Source organism: Mirounga angustirostris, unplaced genomic scaffold, assembly GCF_029215605.1.
Source record: "Mirounga angustirostris isolate CCGP_5_RB_7025 unplaced genomic scaffold, mMirAng1.0.hap1 SCAF_5, whole genome shotgun sequence".
Classification (NCBI taxonomy): Eukaryota; Metazoa; Chordata; class Mammalia; order Carnivora; family Phocidae; genus Mirounga; species Mirounga angustirostris.
The window spans coordinates 56,794,650-56,812,650 of record NW_026991713.1 but is presented as its reverse complement, the minus strand read 5'-3'; the positions used below and the strand labels follow the sequence as shown (position 1 = coordinate 56,812,650).

The 18,001-nt window shown below is 55.1% G+C and overlaps 3 protein-coding genes across 4 annotated transcripts; 1 reads left to right on the top strand and 2 right to left on the bottom strand.

The window, feature by feature from the left end:
* The first annotated feature begins 1,464 nt into the window (after positions 1 to 1,464).
* On the top strand, positions 1,465 to 6,773 carry MARCHF9 (membrane associated ring-CH-type finger 9). The gene is made up of 4 exons (XM_045873084.3): positions 1,465 to 2,354; positions 3,407 to 3,562; positions 4,478 to 4,670; positions 4,933 to 6,773. Exons 1-4 carry the CDS (start codon positions 1,998 to 2,000, stop codon positions 5,265 to 5,267), a joined length of 1,041 nt encoding a protein of 346 aa, XP_045729040.1. The 5' UTR covers positions 1,465 to 1,997; the 3' UTR covers positions 5,268 to 6,773.
* Positions 6,774 to 8,571: 1,798 nt separating this feature from the next.
* On the bottom strand, positions 8,572 to 14,240 carry LOC123843580 (25-hydroxyvitamin D-1 alpha hydroxylase, mitochondrial). Of its 2 annotated transcripts, XM_064590984.1 has the most exons (10): positions 13,012 to 14,240; positions 12,180 to 12,370; positions 11,940 to 12,038; positions 11,456 to 11,658; positions 11,176 to 11,376; positions 10,917 to 11,089; positions 10,537 to 10,709; positions 10,253 to 10,331; positions 9,771 to 9,968; positions 8,572 to 9,457 (listed from the first exon to the last, which is right to left on the bottom strand). In XM_064590984.1, exons 1-10 carry the CDS (start codon positions 13,204 to 13,206, stop codon positions 9,344 to 9,346), a joined length of 1,626 nt encoding a protein of 541 aa, XP_064447054.1. In that variant the 5' UTR covers positions 13,207 to 14,240; the 3' UTR covers positions 8,572 to 9,343. The 2 variants fall into 2 exon arrangements, with proteins under 2 accessions (XP_064447054.1, XP_045729039.1); XM_045873083.2 differs by lacking the exon at positions 11,940 to 12,038.
* Positions 14,241 to 14,377: 137 nt separating this feature from the next.
* On the bottom strand, positions 14,378 to 17,974 carry METTL1 (methyltransferase 1, tRNA methylguanosine). The gene is made up of 6 exons (XM_045873081.2): positions 17,495 to 17,974; positions 16,625 to 16,788; positions 15,490 to 15,674; positions 15,286 to 15,399; positions 15,029 to 15,130; positions 14,378 to 14,865 (listed from the first exon to the last, which is right to left on the bottom strand). The coding sequence occupies exons 1-6, from the start codon at positions 17,605 to 17,607 to the stop codon at positions 14,710 to 14,712; spliced, it is 834 nt and encodes a 277-aa protein (XP_045729037.1). The 5' UTR covers positions 17,608 to 17,974; the 3' UTR covers positions 14,378 to 14,709.
* Between the last annotated feature and the right edge of the window lie 27 nt (positions 17,975 to 18,001).

Here is an 18,001-nt window from a genome sequence, read left to right as displayed (position 1 = left end):
TTATTTGAGAGAGAAAAAGAGAGAGAGAACAAGGGGGGAGGGGCAGAGGGAGAAGCAGACTCCCTGCAGAGCAGGGAGCCTGTCACAGGACTCTATCCCAGGACCCTGGGATCATGACCTGACCTGAAGGCAGATGCTTAACCGACTGTGCTACCCAGGCACTGCCCGCCACTCCTTCCACCTTAACTTCTATTCTCCTTAACCATCTAGTGGAGGATGTAAGAGCTCAGGCTTGAGATGACTATAAACCACACTCCAGGGCAAAATGGAATACAGGTAGGTACAGATTCCCCCTCTTGCATTCTGATAGTTGTAGCTCTGGGCCCTTGCTGGCAAGGGCAGCTGGGACACTGGAAAGAAAAACCTCAAGATCTAAACTGGCTCAGGGGCTTCTGAGGTGAATGTTTTATTGGCTCTCTTGCTGGGACTGGTTGGTTTATAAACCTTCTGGCAGGCAAAGTGAGTTTGTCAAATTTCTTTCCTACACCAACAAGGTCCACTTCAGCTTCACCTTCCACAGCTTACTGTCTTTAGAATAAAAGTCATCCTCTATGTTGCCTTGGGTTCCAGCCCCCTTTGTGATTCATCCATCCATCCATCCAAAACATTTGAATACTTTATAAAAGCATTACTCTCCTTAATCTCTTTTCTTGAGGAGACTTCGTTTGGCAGTCTGTCCCTGGTTCCATACCCTCCCTTCTCCTGTTAATTACTCTTTTACTAATTAATTTTTTTCCAGTGTGTTTGACCCAGAGGGCTCCTCTGCAATCCCTTTTCCCTCAGCGTTGGAGAGGGAGGACATAAGTGTAAGGCAGAGATATGTGATGAGGGGGAAGAGCTGGTTCTTAGGTCAAGGCCTCTGTAAAAGCAAAACCAAAGAGCTGCGTATGTGTAGGTGTGTGTGTGGTATTCACTTCACTGTAGTGTGGTGGGGCAGGAGAGTACCAGGAAAGACGCTCTCATCCCTTTAGCACTCTTGTCTCCCTTGCTCACTCACCTTCCTCACGCATTACAATTACACACTCTGTTTTTCATACAATCCGATTGCATCCCTTACACACTCATCTGTTTTCCACTGTCCCACACCGTGCACACTTTTCGGTCTTTTGTGTAAAAGTGTTTATTGCTTGAGTCCATCTCTTGCTCACCTTCCTCACACCTCAGACCCTTGCATAGCTCTTTCTTTGCACACTCCCATCTTGCACAAGCTTCTCCCTCCCTGGTGCACCTGTGTCTTTGACCACTCACCTTCCATCCTCACTCGCTCACCACCCCTCCCCCAGACCCCCATTAACACACCTATTCTCCTACCCGTGTGTACACCCCCCTTCCTTGGCCACTCCCCTCCCTCCACCCTCCCCCGGGCTCGCACACTCGCCCCCGCCTCTGGGGACACCTGCTCGTGCGGGGCAGGGCGGGGATGCGCAGCCGCGGCCACTTCTCTTCTCCCGCTCCCCGCCCCGCCCCGCCCCTCCCTCCATCCCTCACCGGCTCCCCGGCTCCCGCCCCGCCCGCCCCGCCCGCCCGCCGCTCCGGGGGGGTCTCCGCCGCCGCCGCCGCCGGAAGGAGCCGCCATTTGCCACCGCCGAGCGCACGGGCCGAGCCGAGCCGGAGCCGGGAACCTGAGCGGGACTGGGGCCAGCAGGACGGCGATGGGGGGCGGCCCCGCCGCAGGAGGACTGGGGCGCGTAACCCCGGGGGCCCGGCCCGCTCCAGACCCGGACCCGTGGGGCGCGGCACCTTGAGGTCCCCCTCCCCGCCCCCTGCCCCGGCCATGGCTGCCCGCCCCGCCGCCCCCGGGCCACCAGCCCTCTCGGCCCCGCAAGCCCCGGAACCCCGGCTGTGGCAGCAGTAAACGGCGCTCTCAGGCCCCGAAGACCCCGGCCGGGCTCGGCTCTCCAGCGCGCGCCCCCTTCCCGGCCTTGTCCTCTCCCTTCCCCCCCGCCGCCCTAGAGCCCCCCTTGCACGCCGCCTCCCGCCCCCCCGGCGCCCGGACGATGCTCAAGTCTCGGCTCCGCATGTTTCTGAACGAGCTGAAGCTGCTGGTGCTGACGGGCGGGGGGCGGCCCCGGGCCGAGCCGCAGCCCCGGGGGGGCGGGGGAGGCGGCTGCGGCTGGGCGCCCTTCGCCGGCTGCTCGACCCGGGACGGCGACGGCGACGAAGAGGAGTACTACGGGTCGGAGCCGCGGGCCCGGGGCCTGGCCGGCGACAAGGAGCCGCGGGCCGGACCCCCGCCGCCGCCCGCGCCGCCGCCGCCGCCTCCGGGCGCGCTGGACGCCCTGTCGCTCAGCAGCAGCCTGGACAGCGGGCTCCGAACCCCCCAGTGCCGAATCTGCTTCCAGGGTCCGGAGCAGGTCAGGCCTGGGCACCGGGCGGGGCGGGAGGGGTGGGGGCGCGCGCACCTGGGGCGCCCTTGCCCACCACGAACAGGGGGCGGGGCCTGAGGAGGCAGGGCGGGACCCAGGACCCAGGACCCAGAGTGGGTACCGGGTGCGGCTGGGGGGGCTTGGCTGGAGAGTCCGGGAGCGCACGTTTGGGGTGGAGGAGGTCAGGAGTTTCCAGGGAAAGGGTGGGGCTTTCTCCTGGGAGGGCTCCAAATCCCTCTCGTCCACTAACGGGGACAGCCTTTCTGCCCCACTTCTCTCACCCCGGGGTCTCTGTAGGCTCAGGGGCCTATTCACTCGGAGGTGGGCAGAGTGCTTCTGTTCCCCCTTTGAAGGGAGGGGCCCTGCTGGCGCCCTTGCCTCACTCAGTATTTCTCTCCATGGGGCACTTTTCTTCACTTCCCATTCCGTAACTTTCCATCTCATTCCAAAGAGTACTCTTTGTTTAAATGTTATGGACAAAGTTGTCCCGGGATAGTGCTGGGGGGTGGGGGATGTCATGAGAAATTATTCCTTGATTAAAGGGGGACACCCTCCGTTCCCACACCCAGGATCTCTCCCCGCTTTTTGATACTTGGAACTGAGGACAATAACCCATCCCAGTTTGCACCACACGTGTGAAATACTTTACAGCGATGGGAAGGAGGAGGAAGGCATGGCTCAGAAGCTCTGACCCTCCCGTCCCTCCAGATCCTAAGGGGTAGCTTTCCATTTGGGAAGCCTTAAAGAGCACCCTCCCCAATTTTTAGGAAAGGAGGAGACCCAGTCATTCTTCCCCACCCCCACCCCATTTCTTTTTATCCTTCGTCTATTTGGTCAGGGAAGTTTACCTTCAGCTCTTTTTTCTTTTTTGCTGTGGCTTTAGCCTCTTGCCCTATTTTGGGTGAAAGGCTTGAGGTGTTTTGTTTTGTTTTTTTTTAACGTTGGGGAATGACTGATATGGAGGGGTTTCCCTCTCGGGTTGGAGAGGAGTGGGGTCGGGTGGTGACAGCTGACGGGGACCCTCCTCACTCTTCCTCCAGGGGGAGCTCCTGAGCCCCTGCCGCTGCGACGGCTCAGTGCGCTGCACACACCAGCCCTGCCTCATCCGCTGGATTAGTGAGAGGGGCTCCTGGAGCTGTGAGCTCTGCTACTTCAAATACCAGGTCCTGGCGATCAGCACCAAGAACCCGCTGCAGGTGAGGTGCAAGGAGAGAACTTCCAGACGGGGGCAAAGGCCTTTCAGCAGTCAGAATCAGGGACTCTCCAGGGAGCCTATTTATCTGTTTCATCTTTCCTCAAAGTTACCCCTACCCACTGTTATCACAATCTCCTGTCTGCCTGTAAATCCTCCCTTCATTTATTCACATTTATTGGGTGCCACCTGTATTCCAGGCACTGTTCTAGGCACTGAGACAGAAAAAAAAAAAAGCAGCAGCAGAAGATGATGATGATAGCAAACATGGTGTGTTTTCTGTGTGTTACACTCTTGGTGTATAGTAACTCATTTATTTTTTATTTTTTATTTTTTTTAAAGATTTTATTTATTTATTTGAGACAGAGAGAATGAGAGAGAGAGGGCACATGAGAGGGGGGAGGGTCAGAGGCAGAAGCAGGCTCCCTGCTGAGCAGGGAGCCCGATGCGGGACTCGATCCCGGGACTCCAGGATCATGACCTGAGCCGAAGGCAGTCGCTTAACCAACTGAGCCACCCAGGCGCCCTATAGTAACTCATTTAATCTTCATAATAATCCTATTAGTTATGTGCCATTATTATCTCCATTTTAAAGATGAGGATATTGATGCTCAAAGAGATATAAAAACCTTCCCAAAGTTACTCAGCAAGTAAGTGATGGAGTTAGGATTTGGAATTCAAACCTAGATGGTCTGGTCAGAGCACTTGCCTGATCCTGCCTTCCTAAAATAAGACAAATGGTCTCAAACAATGTGAAAAGGGCTCCATACTATGTTTGATCAGGGCACAGAGGAGACAGATTGCTAATCCTGCCTGAAGGGTTTCAGGAAGGCTCTGGAGCATCTTCCTCTTCAGGGCCACTCATCACCTGACCCTCCTTCTCTTTCTGTAACTTTTTGGAGCCCTTTCTCCCACACAGTGGCAGGCCATCTCCCTGACGGTCATCGAGAAGGTCCAGATCGCAGCCATAGTCCTGGGCTCGCTCTTCCTCGTCGCCAGCATCTCCTGGCTCGTCTGGTCCTCACTCAGCCCTTCAGCCAAGTGGCAACGGCAGGATCTGCTCTTTCAGATCTGCTACGGCATGTACGGCTTCATGGATGTCGTCTGCATAGGTGAGGGCCCCTCTCTCCCCCTTACCTGCTCAGTGTCTTCCTGCAGCTCACACACTTAACTTTCCTTGCCCGTCCCCTCAGCTCCACAGCCACATCTTCTACTATTGGGAGCCTCTAAGGCTATCTTGGTGCCTCTCCCTTCCCTGCTTCCTCAGGCCTTTTACAGACTCCATCTCCTCACTCTGGAGAAATACTTGCTTAAGTACCTTTGGCCTAGGTCTGGGCAGCAGGTGACCCTGGATTTCTTCTCCCTTTTGCTCAGGCCTCATCGTCCACGAAGGCTCCTCCGTCTACCGCATCTTCAAGCGCTGGCAGGCAGTGAACCAGCAGTGGAAGGTCCTGAATTATGACAAGACCAAGGACATAGGAGGAGATGCAGGGGGAGGGACGGCAGGGAAGCCGGGCCCCAGGACCTCACGGACGGGCCCCCTCTCTGGGGCTACCAGCCGCCCCCCGGCTGCCCAGCGCATGCGGACGCTCTTGCCTCAGCGCTGTGGTTACACAATCCTGCACCTCCTTGGACAGCTGCGGCCACCAGATGCCCGTTCCAGTTCCCATTCTGGCCGAGAGGTTGTCATGAGGGTCACCACGGTGTGAAACTGAACTCCAGGAGCAGGGATCTTGAGTCGATGCATCGGCCAGAGATAACCTTTCATGGCTGCTGGAGGTACCACCTGGACAAGGTGTTTGGGGCACCCTGCCCCCACCACTGAGGATCTCTGTGGGCAACCTCAAGCTGGAGACATTGTCTGGCCTCTACTACCCACTGGGTAGAGACACCTGGATGACATTCCAGTCCCCACCGATAGCTCCTCACACTCATCCTGGGGCAGCCAGTGGGCAGGTGGGGAGAGCACCTTTTCTTCCCTAGAGAACCGTCCTTACCTCAGCTCCTAGGGCCTCCAGCCCCCCAGCTCCACCATGGTGACTTGGTGAAGGGGGACCAATGCCAGAAGAAAGGGGTTGTAGACCCCCCATTCCCCACCCCATGGCCACAGGGCAGCTGGCAATAAGACTAGTATACATTGACCTCCCGTTCCCTGCATGAGGGCGGGGGGACCTCCCCCTGCTCCACCCCCCATTGCATGGGGGGAGGGCATAAAGAATCATTTATATGCACGTGGAGACTCCTTTCTCATCTGGGGCTTTTCTGGAGGGTTGGGAGGTGTGGGGAGGTTTCTCTGCAGGGGTTGCAAATCCCAAATGCAGCAGTGGGTTCTGAGCTGGAGGTGTGACTCCCACTTGCTGGCGAATAATTCACAGTGGCTGCTAGGTGGCAGTGCTCAGAGGTATCTAAGGGGTGGACCTGCCACCTGCAAGTTGTATGATTTAGAAGAAAAAAAAAAATCTCTCCGCCGTGGTTTTCCTGTCTACCTCATAGGGTTGGAATGAGGATAAATGAGGGACAGGTTGAATGCCATTGCAAAGAAAATTAGTGATGGCGTAAAAAGATTTCTAGACTAGTTGATGGTCCATTTATTTCAAATAGTAGCTGGTTAACAAATTCCAGAATGTGTTTTTTCATCTGGAGTTGCACAGAGCCTTAGAAATTTGTGTTGAGTATCATAATAGAAATGGAAATATGAGGGGAAATGGATATTGCAAATGTGAAGGATGGTGGTTATTTGCAAAAGTGAGAGCTCCTCCAACCCCCTAAACACGGGGCTGGGGAAGGATGGAGCTATCCTTCTTGCTCTGGGGATCTTGTGGGTTCTATTAGTCCTTCCCAGGTAATGTGCGCACCCAGGGAAGTGGTGTGAAATGAATTTGGACTCATTTGGAGTGAGACAGACAGAATGTCCCCATGTTATGAATCTCCAACCCCGGCTTAAGCTACTCCTATGGCAGTTCAGGGTCACAGGTCTGATCCTGTGCCCCAGCTAGTGGTATTAACTAGGAAGTATTGTGCCTGGAGGCAGCTGTGTAGAGGGCTGTTGTTTATAGGAAAGGGTTTGGGAAGGACTGGTTAAAATGTGGGTCAACCTGAGGCCTTCACCCTTTCTCCTGAGGCCTTGGGGCTGTGTATTATATGAATGATGGTGTCTTTTAAGTGAACTATTCATCAGCAATTAAAATAATTACTTCATACATTGTTAAGTCAGATCCAGACGCCTTTCCTATTATTGGTCCTTTTCTCAGGAAGGTTCTGCTCTGCCTCCTCCCTGGGGATGTTTTGGGGGAAATGCTTCTCTACTAAAGGTCACACATACTTGCCCTGGAAATGGTCTTCCTTTGTCCTTCTCTGAAAGGGGGAGTCTTGGCTGCTGTCCATGGTGCTGGCACTCAGACTTGCCTGGGAATGTTCACATTGAAGCCAGACTCAGGTTTGAGTCCCTGGAAGTATTGAGGTGTATCACTTCTAACCTCTGAGGAGATCAAAAAGAGGGGACAGAGGCCAAGTGCTCCATTTTTTTTTCCAGTGGGATATCGTTTCCCTAGAGAGACAACCCTCTATATTCTCCACCTGGGAAGACAGAAGGGCCAGACTTTCCTGATTTGCTATTCACAAAATAGCTGGTGGGGGCCAGAAGGGAGATAGCAAATCAGAGTGACTACTATTACCTATCCTGGCAAATATGACCGGTGGGTATGCCACAGGTGGGGTTTCTTGTGCCAAGCCCAGATTGTCCCTCATGATGGCCCTCCATGGAAGCTTAGACATGCCAAAGGACATACACACACAAACACACCCTCTCTGATTCCACTCTGGGTCCTAAAACTGGGCCAGGCGAGACAGTATGTTTCCCTCCCTTTCAGTACCATGGGAGGTCTTGCTTGATATAGGGGTTAGGACCAGCAATCAGTATGGTCCCTTCTCCTTCCCTTTTTCCAACTTAAAAAGATTCTTGTCACAAAAGGGTGATGAGAACTGCTGCCCTCCTCAAGTAGATCAGTCGTACTTGCCCAGTGAGGAATGTGGGTGTACAGAATTTTCATCACTGATTCCAGGGGAAAGAATGTGAGAGGAAGCTGGGCTTTATTCTCCTTCAAAGTTCGGATCTGCTAAAAATCAGGTCAGTTTGGTTCAGGTTAAGCTTAGTGATAGGGGAGTGGGGGTGGACACAGAATACGGTAGAGGAGTTGAGAGGTGGGGCAGTAAGGGCACACAAACCTTGGTCTCTGCACAAGGCCTCAGGCATACTGTGCCCCTCTGTACATCTTACAAAGATAGATGCCCTCGGAAGGCCCAGAGGCAGACAGCCTCTGTGGTCAGGGAGCCCTGCCTAGGGTAGGGGGCCAGGCTTGTGGAAGAGGAGGAGGCAGGGGGCAAGTCCTGACATGGGGAGGGCAATCTAGGCTAGGGAGGGGCTGCGGGAAGTGTGCTGAGAGATTGATTTGTATGGAAGATGAGTTAATCCGTATACATCACAAGGGGAGAACTGTGCCCAGACTCTGGGGGGCCAGAGAATGCTGACTCAGGGAAACAGGCTTCTTCTGCCCTCCCCACTTCTGCCTCAGTGCCCCAGGGCTTCCGGCCACCCCCACACTCGGCTTTCATCCCGTCTGTCTGACTTCACTTCTGTGCATGTATCTGTCTTTCTCTCAAGGAAATTACCTCGGAGCAACTTTTCCAGAGAGGGCAGATATCCTTTGGTCCTGGCAGTCCAGGTTCCAAAAGCACTTCCACCAAAGAGTCTGTTGCCTCGGCCATCTCTGCAAATCCCTAGCTCCCCAACCCATTTTTAAAGGCTAACCCTTGGTGTTACTTCTCACTGGCTCTTCCCAGTACAGACGGAACAGTGTTGGGTTTGTGATGCAAACCACTCTCCCAGGTGTCTAGACCTCCCATTGTTATGGAGGTCACTCCCAGGATCAGATAAATCAAAGTAGGGGATTTGGTGAGGGTCTTGCCTCCAGGACTTGTGGAAGAGAAGTAAGTCAAAAACCAAGGATGGAACATTTCATTCTTTTATTTCAAAACTATGAATATTAAAAAATTCCAATATATAAAAGGAAGGCTTAAGCAGGTATAAGGCCAAAAGATGTCTGCCCAGGAACTAAATGGTGGGACAAACGAACCTCTAATAGTGACCAGAGAGTCAAGGAGAGTTTTAAAACATCATAAACCAGGTGAGGGCAGACTCACCTTGCCAGGGGCAAGATGAGGAAGAAGAAGAGTAGACAGAGTCTGGTAAGCTGCTTATCCCTTCTGCCACATGGTCCAGATTCAATCTGAGAACCCGTATGGCATCACCCAATTAGGGGATATAAAGACTGAATAAGGTCTCATTCTTCCTCTCAAAGAGCTCACATGCAAGAAGGGAAGACCAAGCAGGTGCAGACCAGATGCATAATTACTGAGCTCACGTGGTGCTAAGTGCTTACCCAGCAGCTCCTGAACACTGTGGAAGCCCCCAAAGGGCAGTGGTTGAACCCTTCCTCAGGCCACCCAACATTATTAAGATCTAAGCTGGCCCTTGAAGGATGCATATGATAAGGCCAGGAGAAAAGCTGAGTAGGCAGAGGGACTATGGTTTTCACAGGGCCTGATGGGTCGGGCCAAGGCACATTTCACACCTTGGTCAGGGCTGCTTCAAGCAGTTTGCTAGCGTCCTTCTAACCCGTCTGGTCAAATAGGCAGGTCTCAGGGGGAATACGTATCTCTTGCTCTTGTGCCTAATAAATCCCTACAATGAGAGAAAGGGTGATGATGACAGCCTCCTCCCATGGGACTATCTGTCCACAAACTGTAGGTTGATGCTCCTCTCGGGTACCAGGACAGTCCGGGTCATGGGTCGGATTGGGGCAGCACCTGGCTCAGGCTTCACCTCAAAGTGGGTCAAGATCTGGAAAGGCAGGAAGAAGGCTATCACTTTGGGAGGGGTCTACGATGGTGGGTTTGATTGGTAAAGGGTATTATTATGTTAGGTCGATACTGAAATGATACCTGTGGTCAGTAGGGAATTTCTTAAGGGATGATGGCAGGGGGAAAACAATAGTCCAAATACCCTTGCTCACTCTGTAGCTTAAAACAGGATTGCTGTATTCAGAGGATTAGGTTTACCAAGTCATATATTTTGCTATGCTTGTCAGAAGAGCTCATGGCTTTAGAGGGTTAGGGTCTCTCATGTCTGGGGAAGGTATGTCGAGATCACTCACCTGAGCCAAAGCCATCTGCAGCTCAAGCTCTGCCAGGCGTCTCCCCATGCAGCTGCGCTTGCCGAAGCCAAAGGGAAGAGATGCAAATGGGTGGGGGGCTGGGCCTTCCCCCAGCCATCGAGCTGGACGAAAAGAATTTGGCTCTGGGAACTGGGCAGGGTCCCTTGAAGTGGCATAATGACACAGTGTGACCAGCGTCTGATGGGGAAAGAACATAAACTTGTCAGTTTGGGCCCATGAATGCAGGGAGGGACATGGAAAAGAGGATATATGGATTGGAGCAAAGGCGGGCTCTGGTTGGTGAGGGGGTAAGTTTTCTGGGGCTACTTTTGGAATGATTTCTCCACTGCCCCGTTACATCCCGGAGAGAGGCATTCAGGCCAAAGGGAAGGTGAAGGGCTTATATGGAGTGTTTGAGAACAGGATGGGGCCCAAGATGGTGAGGGATGGCTTAACAAAAGGGGCCCATAGGCTCTACTCACATTTTTGGGGATAACATAGTCACCCACACGAACGTCTTTGTCTGGCACACGGGAATTTCCAGGTACCACAGGGTACAGTCTGGATTGCAGAACAAGAGGGAAACAGCAAGGTGAGGCTGGGGGCTGTAGCCTCCCTCTTGTCCGCAAGCCTCCTACGTCCAAACCCAATCTTGGCCAGGAGTAGGTACCATTTTCCTCTGCTGGCTCTCCCCGCTCCCATTTACCATCTGCTTCCCCAGCCCTTCCCAACATTTTCTTTAGCTTCTCCTCTCCCATCCCCTCACCTTAGCACTTCCTTGACCACTGCCTTCAGCAGGGGCAGCTGGGATAGAGCAGCAGCTGAGGGGTGGGCATTGGAGCCAGGGCCCAGGGCAGCTGTGATCTCAGAGTGGAGTGCCTTCTGGACTTCGGGGTGCCGAGAGAGTTCATACAGAGCCCAGGAGAGTGTGTTGGATACCTGAGAGGACAGTTGAGAGCCTCAGAGGTGTTGAGAGTGGACACCCAGTAGAGGGGGGCAGAATATGAGGCAGTCTGGAGCTCAGGAGGTGTTAAGTCAAGCTGGCCGAAAGGGTCATAGTGGATCCCCTGCAGCAGCAAAGTGGCCCCTGAAACTGGAGAGGCTAAGCTCTGGAAGTGGGGCTCCCAACATGGAGAAGAACCTCACTGTGTCCACTCCAGCCAGTAGCAGCTCCGTCACATTGCCCAGGATGGACGGAGCAGGCAACTCTTCCCGGAACAGGAAGTAGGTCAGGTGTGCCCCAGATCCCATGTCCTCCTCAGGCTTTCCCTTGCTCCTCAAGGCTACCTCAGCCTCTCGCCTCTCCACGTGCTGCTGGGCTGTGTGGGGGAGAAGGTACAGGGGTGCCTCACCATCCCTGAACAGCTTTATGTTCCCCTATCCCGACTTCATTTCCGTGCCTTACCAAAGGCAAACATTTGGTCCCAGTCTCGGCAGAGGCGGCCCCAGGGTCCGGGCACCAGGCGGTGAAGCCAAGCGGGCATCGCCATGGTCAACAGCGTGGACACAAACACCGATCCCACCGCGCGGATGAAGGTCTCTGTGTCTGGGGGCATTTCGGCCTCCAGGCAGCCCAGGCGGGAACCCAGGAGCACCGCGGCTATGCCTGGGCGGGAGGGGGCGCTGTCAGGGCACCGGGAGACCAGGCGGGGGCCTCCCACGCTTGCCCCTGTCTTGGGACTCACCTTCTAGTCCAAACTTGTAAAACTCTCCTGCCACGTCCCGAACCAGGGCGGGCGGCCCAGCCCCACGTCCCCGTTGGTGCCGCAGTCGCCGCACAAGGTCATGGACCACGTCGTCCAGGGTCCCGGCATAGCGGGCGGCCGCTTGAGGCGGGAGGAGCAGCGGGGCCAGGAGGCTGCGGAGCCTCTGCCATTCTTCTCCTTCCCTGCGGGTGTGCAGAGAGGGGGCGCGTCAGGGCGGATGAGGGTGTGTGGAGGCGGCCCGACGGGGCTGGCGGCAGTGAAGATGAGGCGAGTTCGCCTGGGGTGGCCAGGAAAAGGATTGCGGCTGCTCCCTTGGGGTACAAAAACCTGCTCCTGCCTGCGCCGGCTTTCCGTCCCCCTTCCTCGTTGCTCATTTCCTGGCCCCGGGGCGGGGGGGAGGGGGGGGCTGGGTTCCTGGGTAACTTGAGTCACGGAATCTCACATTCCATCTAGGTCCTGGTACCTTCGCCCCTTCCGCGGATTTCCAGGATTGCGGACTCCAAAGACAGGGAGATGGGTGGGGGACAAAGGCGGGGTTCTACCTGAGCCTAAACGAAACAGGCTGGGGTGGGAAGCCCAATTTATCAGACGGTTGGCGGAAAAGGCCAACCCCCCTCCACACCCTGAGACAGACTGTTTCCAGACCAGCCACAGGAGAGGGACGCAGCTGGGCGTTTGGGTGTTGGGGCCAGAGAGGACTCACGCGGTGAGCAGCCCGCAAGCCTGCTGGCGGTGGCGACGGTGCTCTGCCCAGGGTGAGAAGCTGCAGCGCTCGGGCCGGGGCCCCTCCTGTCGCAAGAGCTGCTCGACGAGTGTAGGGGCCGCCAGGTACACAGTGCGCACCCTCCCGAAGCTGGCCAACCACACAGGTCCGAAGCGCGAAACGCCCTGCACCTGGGAGAATGGGCACAGTGGACACTGGAGACCCCGGGCCCAGGACTTCCAGCTTGGTCCGTCAAGGGTGTTGGCTGGGCTTTGCAAGAGGGAGCTTGTTTCTTCACTGGCTCCCAGCTAGTTTATAGCCCTGATGCTGCAAACCCTTCCTCCTTTTCTTTCCCCCACTTCCCATCCCTAGGAAGTTTGAGTGATGGGCAAAGTGGAGGAACTCCGCACAAAGCAGACATTCAGGACCGCTCTTGGGTCACCTGGGCTGAGCCGACGCGAAGAAATCCCTGAAGGCTCCTCACGTGGACTATCTCAGAACGAACCCCCAGTTAACTGAAGAGGAGCGCCTGTAGCTTTAAGTCGGACGCGAGGGGAAGGTACTGTGCGTTTCTGCCTCCCGCGCACTTCTTCTGGACCTACCTGGCCCCGACTTCCGCACAGCGAGAAGGCGCTTTTTGAGGGCACTCTTCTGCTGGGTGTGGGGATGGACTCCCGCGCAGGTCGAACCACCGCCCGCAGTCCCAACTTTTCTAATTCATGGGCATCTGTTCTCACTGGCCCTCCTCCTACTTTCTGCACTAGTCTGTCCTTTCTGGTGTTGTCAAAGCCACCTTCCCCAGCATTCCATTCCCAGGAACGTCCCCCTCTACCTGCAGCTCGTGTAGCCGTGACAGACCCCCCTTGCAGAAAAGTTCAGCAAGGAAGCCTGGCGTGGAGGGGCCTGGGATGTCCGCCAAGCTCCGGGGCGCTGAGTCGGAGCCTCTGGAGCCCAGTGAGGCACCTAGCTTGGGAGCACAGTGGATGCGATGGAACACTCTGGAGGCGAGCTTGAGGGTCTGGGTCATGGTCTGGGTCAGGGAACCGGCAAAGGAGAGCACTTCTCTCAGGCATCTCGCTTGCTTGCCTGAACCCCTATTTAACCTTTGGGTGAGATAGTGGCAACGCCCCCTCTGCAAGCTCCTCAGCCAATCCCCTCTCCTGAGTGGTCCAGCTGGGGATTAGCACCCAGGCACAGTAGGCGGGGCTGGGGTTCCCTGGCAGCTCTCTTGGGTCTCATGTTGCAATGACCCTCTTGGGACGGGAGGTCTGCCTTGGTTTCCCCCTTCTGGGCTGGTGCCCTAGTCCAGCCGCCTAAAGATCTCTTCCTGGAAAGTCTCTCTGGTGAGGTTTAGGATACGGAGGTACAGTCAGTCCCTAGTATTCCCACTTCCTCAGGGAGCCAGGCCCTCTTGGGACCATCCTCAGGAATTCCCCATCCTCAGCTCCTTCAGGAAGGGAAGAGGCACAGCTGTAGCTGTATATTCTTGGCTTATGGGGCTGCGCCTTTGCCGTAGGTAAGCAGAACTTTCTGGCACTACCACAGCTTCCCCCCCTTCCTGTACCTGACACTGGGCAGATGGTGGGTGAGTTAATGGGTTAAAATGGCTCCAGGAGCCTTCATCTTTGTTCCTTGGGAAGAAGAGAGTGGTCTCTTAGGTCAACACACCCTGTCCTTCCAGCCATGGGAACCTAGGGCTTCAGGAGCAGAAACAAAGGAACCTTTTGCAAATCAGAAAAGTTCAGAGATTTCTCTGGGCTCTTGGATGGTTGTAAGGGCTACGTGAGTACTCTGAATCTCCAGCTGACTCAGTCCTCTTTGGGGGGGGGGGGATTTCTAGTCAGCAGCCCATTTTTGCTTTTAGCCTCAGAATCTTGCACAGTTTAGTTCTCTGCTCCTCACTCCCCCACCCTGCCCCCACTGGGCTCTGTGCCAGTCAGTTAGCTCTGAAGTTCTGGAATCGAAGGTCAACATGAAAAAGGAGAGGGTCTCCACCACCCCGACCCAGGACTCTCCAGAGACAGTAACAATAAAGACAGCAGATTCCTCAGGTCAAGTCTCAGGCAGGGAGAGGATGGGGGATGGGAGAAGGCACGTGATACATGCTCTAGCCGTTCCTGAGAAAGAGCAGCACAGGCATGTGCACACGTATACATGTTATCCCCAGGACTGCAAAGTAAACACAAGTGGACAGGCGATTTGAGTCTAGCAAGCAGTTTAGATGGAGAGTGGAGAATTGTATTCCTCACTCCAGCTGAGAAGGAGATCCCAGAAGGAGAAGGAAGTGCTAAGGAAGAGCAAGACCCCACACCCTTCCAAACATCCCTTCTGGTCCAAGATCTTTTGACCTTCCCAGTTAGCTTCTTTTGCTTTCTGCTGGTGGTAGACGGGCAAGAAGATGAGAGGTCAGTTGTGAATCCCAGGCTTCTGGCCTGGGCAGTTCCCCAACTTCTTTGAAAGACTGTCGCCTCTCGGCCCTAGCAGTCTCAGCTGGGAAGGTCCTGGGGTCAAGCTAAGGCAAGGCAGGCCGTCAGTGGCCCAGGGGGGTGGGATTGGGGGCCACTGCCTGGAGGGTGGGATCCTGTATTCTTCGGAAGATGGCTGGGAAATTCTTGCCTCCGTTGCGTAAGACTTTCTTGCCCTCCTCGGTTGAGGTGCCCAGATGTCCCACAATGGGGTCTTCACTCTGAGAAAAGGAAGGGTCTGATAAGTCCTTGCCCACCTTTCAGATGGCCCCTGGCCCTGAGACTCCCATCCCATCCTCCTGGCACTGAGCTGGGTTCAAAGAATACAGAACCACTCTGGAAAAGGCCTCCATCTTCACAACTCCCCTCAGGCCCCCTACTTACCAGTTCCTCCAGGGGCACACGCTCAAACAGGGGGTGCCTTTCAAAATGGGTGCACATCCAGTCATGTAGCTCCAGCACATCAGTTATGGTGTATACCAGCCCCTGCAGAGGCAAAATCACCCGAGACGGGGGGCTGCATGCAGTTGAGCAGGGGGATGATGGGAGTGGTGGTGTGAGTCCTAAATGCACCCCCACTGAATTCTTAGTGGAAGGCCTCCGAATGGGCCACTCACCTCTCCCTCTCACTCCCGACTCACCCCAACTCTAAGCACGTAGGCATATTCTGCCAGCAGCGTGGGACTGATGATTCGCCACTTGTGCTTCGTCCGCTTGAAATGTGGGTCAGGGAAGAGGAAGAACATCTTTGTCAGCTGTGAGACAGACATGCATCGACAGGGTTGAGAGCCCGGCTTCAGTGCCCCACGTGCCTACCAGCCTAACCCACCGGGGCCCCTCCCCACCTGGCCCTTGCGGAAGAAGTTAGGAAGGTGTTTCATGGCATTGCTACGGAGACAGGCGATGTTCTGGAAGCCACCTCCAGGAGCTGCTCGAAGGGCCCGAATCCGGTCTTGTACATAGTCTGAGACTTTCACCCGGATCTCCAGACCCAGAATCAGTGTGTCTGGGAACAACGGTGACAGTTCCACTGGACACAGAAACAGGAATGGAATCGTCAACCTCATACTTGCAGGAAGTGCAAAGGGGTCAAGAAAGGAAAGGAAGTGTCACTGTGCAACTCCCAAAATCAGGAATGGCAAATGTGGACGGAGAGATACCTAGATGGCTGGTTCTATGCTGGAGAAGGGGGTTAAGCTTAGGGTTAGGCTTAGATCCAAAGACTGTCACCTGGACTGGAAGTGGGAGGGCCTGCAGATACACGTATATTTGTAAGTGCTTCCGAGTTTTCAGTGTTTTCACACATCGTCTCAGTTAATCCTCCTAACGCTCTGTGGTAAATCGAGAAGATGAGGATACTGAGGTCAGAAACGGCCAAGGTCACAGAGCTAAGAAGAGGCAGAACTGGAACTTGAACCAAGCTTTTCTACCCCCAACTACCATGTTTTTCCTCTCTCTGTCATGCTGTTACCTCTAAGGGAAGATCTAAAAATAGAGAAGTGGCCTGGCACGCAGGATTGGGACAATACAGACAATACAAGAGGAATTTGAAAACATGAGAGTAGAGCAGAAACAATGAGTTTTGGTGAAGGAGGGGGGAGGAGAGGGAGAGTGGTGGAATCCCTCAGAAAGACAGTTCAGGATCACTGGCTACAGTGACTAATCTCTGACGCTCGTGCTGACCAGCTCACTGACCCGGTACCTTGCAGGTGAAATGCCTCAAGTAGAGACTGAGGCCAGGCGTGGGGCCAGACAAGACAACCCAAGTTCTAAGAGGCATTTGAGACAACACCCTCCCTTCTCCAGGACAAAGGCCACAGACTCAGAGTACAGAGAAAGTGGAGGCTCTCCACACTGATGTCACAGCACTGGTGTCTGGTCCGAAGGGGAAAGGCCAACAATGGCCCCCAGCAAACCTGCTGAGGTAGCAGAACCTAGGCATTGCCTCTCTGTGCCCTAGAGGAAAGGCCAGAGTGTTACCTAACAGGCCACCATAGCCACAGCCTATGTCTGCAAACTCCACTTGGGCCTGAGCTCTCTTTTCTTTCTTATCCTTTGGGTCATCGTGGCTCTTATTTTGAGTCAGTGGAGCGAAGAACTCTGGGTATAGCTCAGACCAGTCCATCTCTTCAGGCTTCACAGGGCTATTGGAGAGAAGACATGAGGGACATGAGAAGGTTGGTCAAGCCATTGTGGAAGTGGTACTGCGTGTGAGTGGGCGGATGGGTAAGGGTGGGAGGTAAATGGGAAGAGCGATTCTCAAAAATTCTGTAACAGTGGGCCCTGTGGTCTCTAGGAGACACAGTGGAAACCACCCTTAACCGCAAGTGTGAATCACAGGCCCATCATGAGGCTCATGATTGCTGACCTGCCCATCTCCACTTCTAGGAGTCGATGTGACTCTGGTCAGGCAGCTCTCCTTTCTGGGTCACAAGTTCCCTTCCCCCAGAGATTGGCTGCCTCTGTTTATGTGCTCTGTGCGAAGAGGATGGACTAAGGCGTGGGCGGGATTTGTGTGTATGTTTGTCTTTTTATTAAACCCGATCAACGAAACCGAAAGGTGGAAAGGACATACTGCCCGCAACACCAGTCTAAGTTACTCTCCCTTCCCGGACTTGCGCCGCTACCGAGACTTCGGGCAGAACGCCACGCCCCCTCCCAACCCTCCAACTGCGCCCTCCCCTAAATCTCCCCGACCCACCTCTAAAGCTGACGTCACCCAGCCGATCCTCCCCGGTCCGTCTGAGACCCTGCAGACCGTCCAGAACAACAGCCCTTTCGGACTGCTGCGAACGTTCTGCCCTCCTTTGCCTCCCCCTGCTCCCGTCCCCCCCTGCCCTGCTCACTCACTAGCGCAGCGTGTGGTCAGCCATGGGGTTGGAGTGAGCACGTTGCCGATAGTAGCGCTTCTGGGGCTGCGGGGCCTCAGCTCCTGCCGCGTCCCCAGTCTCGGCTCCCGCCATGATCCCCAGTCCCCGGTTTCTCTACTGAACCCACGTGGAGACCAAGGCCCAGGCGCACGATAATGACGCAATCAGGAGCGTTGAGAGCAGATCCCGCCTCTTAAAGACCCAAGAGTGTACTCCGCGGATCTGGGCGGGGAGGGTGGGCGGCAGCCGGAGCGGTAGGGGGCCTTCGCGACGCGGGTCTCCAGCTGGACTGGCAAGGCCAGACCCGGCACCCTGCCTCTTTCGTTAGCCCGCTTCTCCTTGGTCTGGGATACTACCCTAGTTGCAGGTACCTCTGCATCCCGCAGGTGAGAGGAGTCCCAGGACCGCGCTTCCTACAGAAAAATCCTCACTCCTCTCCCCTCTCCCCCGGTCTCAGACCTGTCGGCCCTGTCTGCCCCGCGTGGTC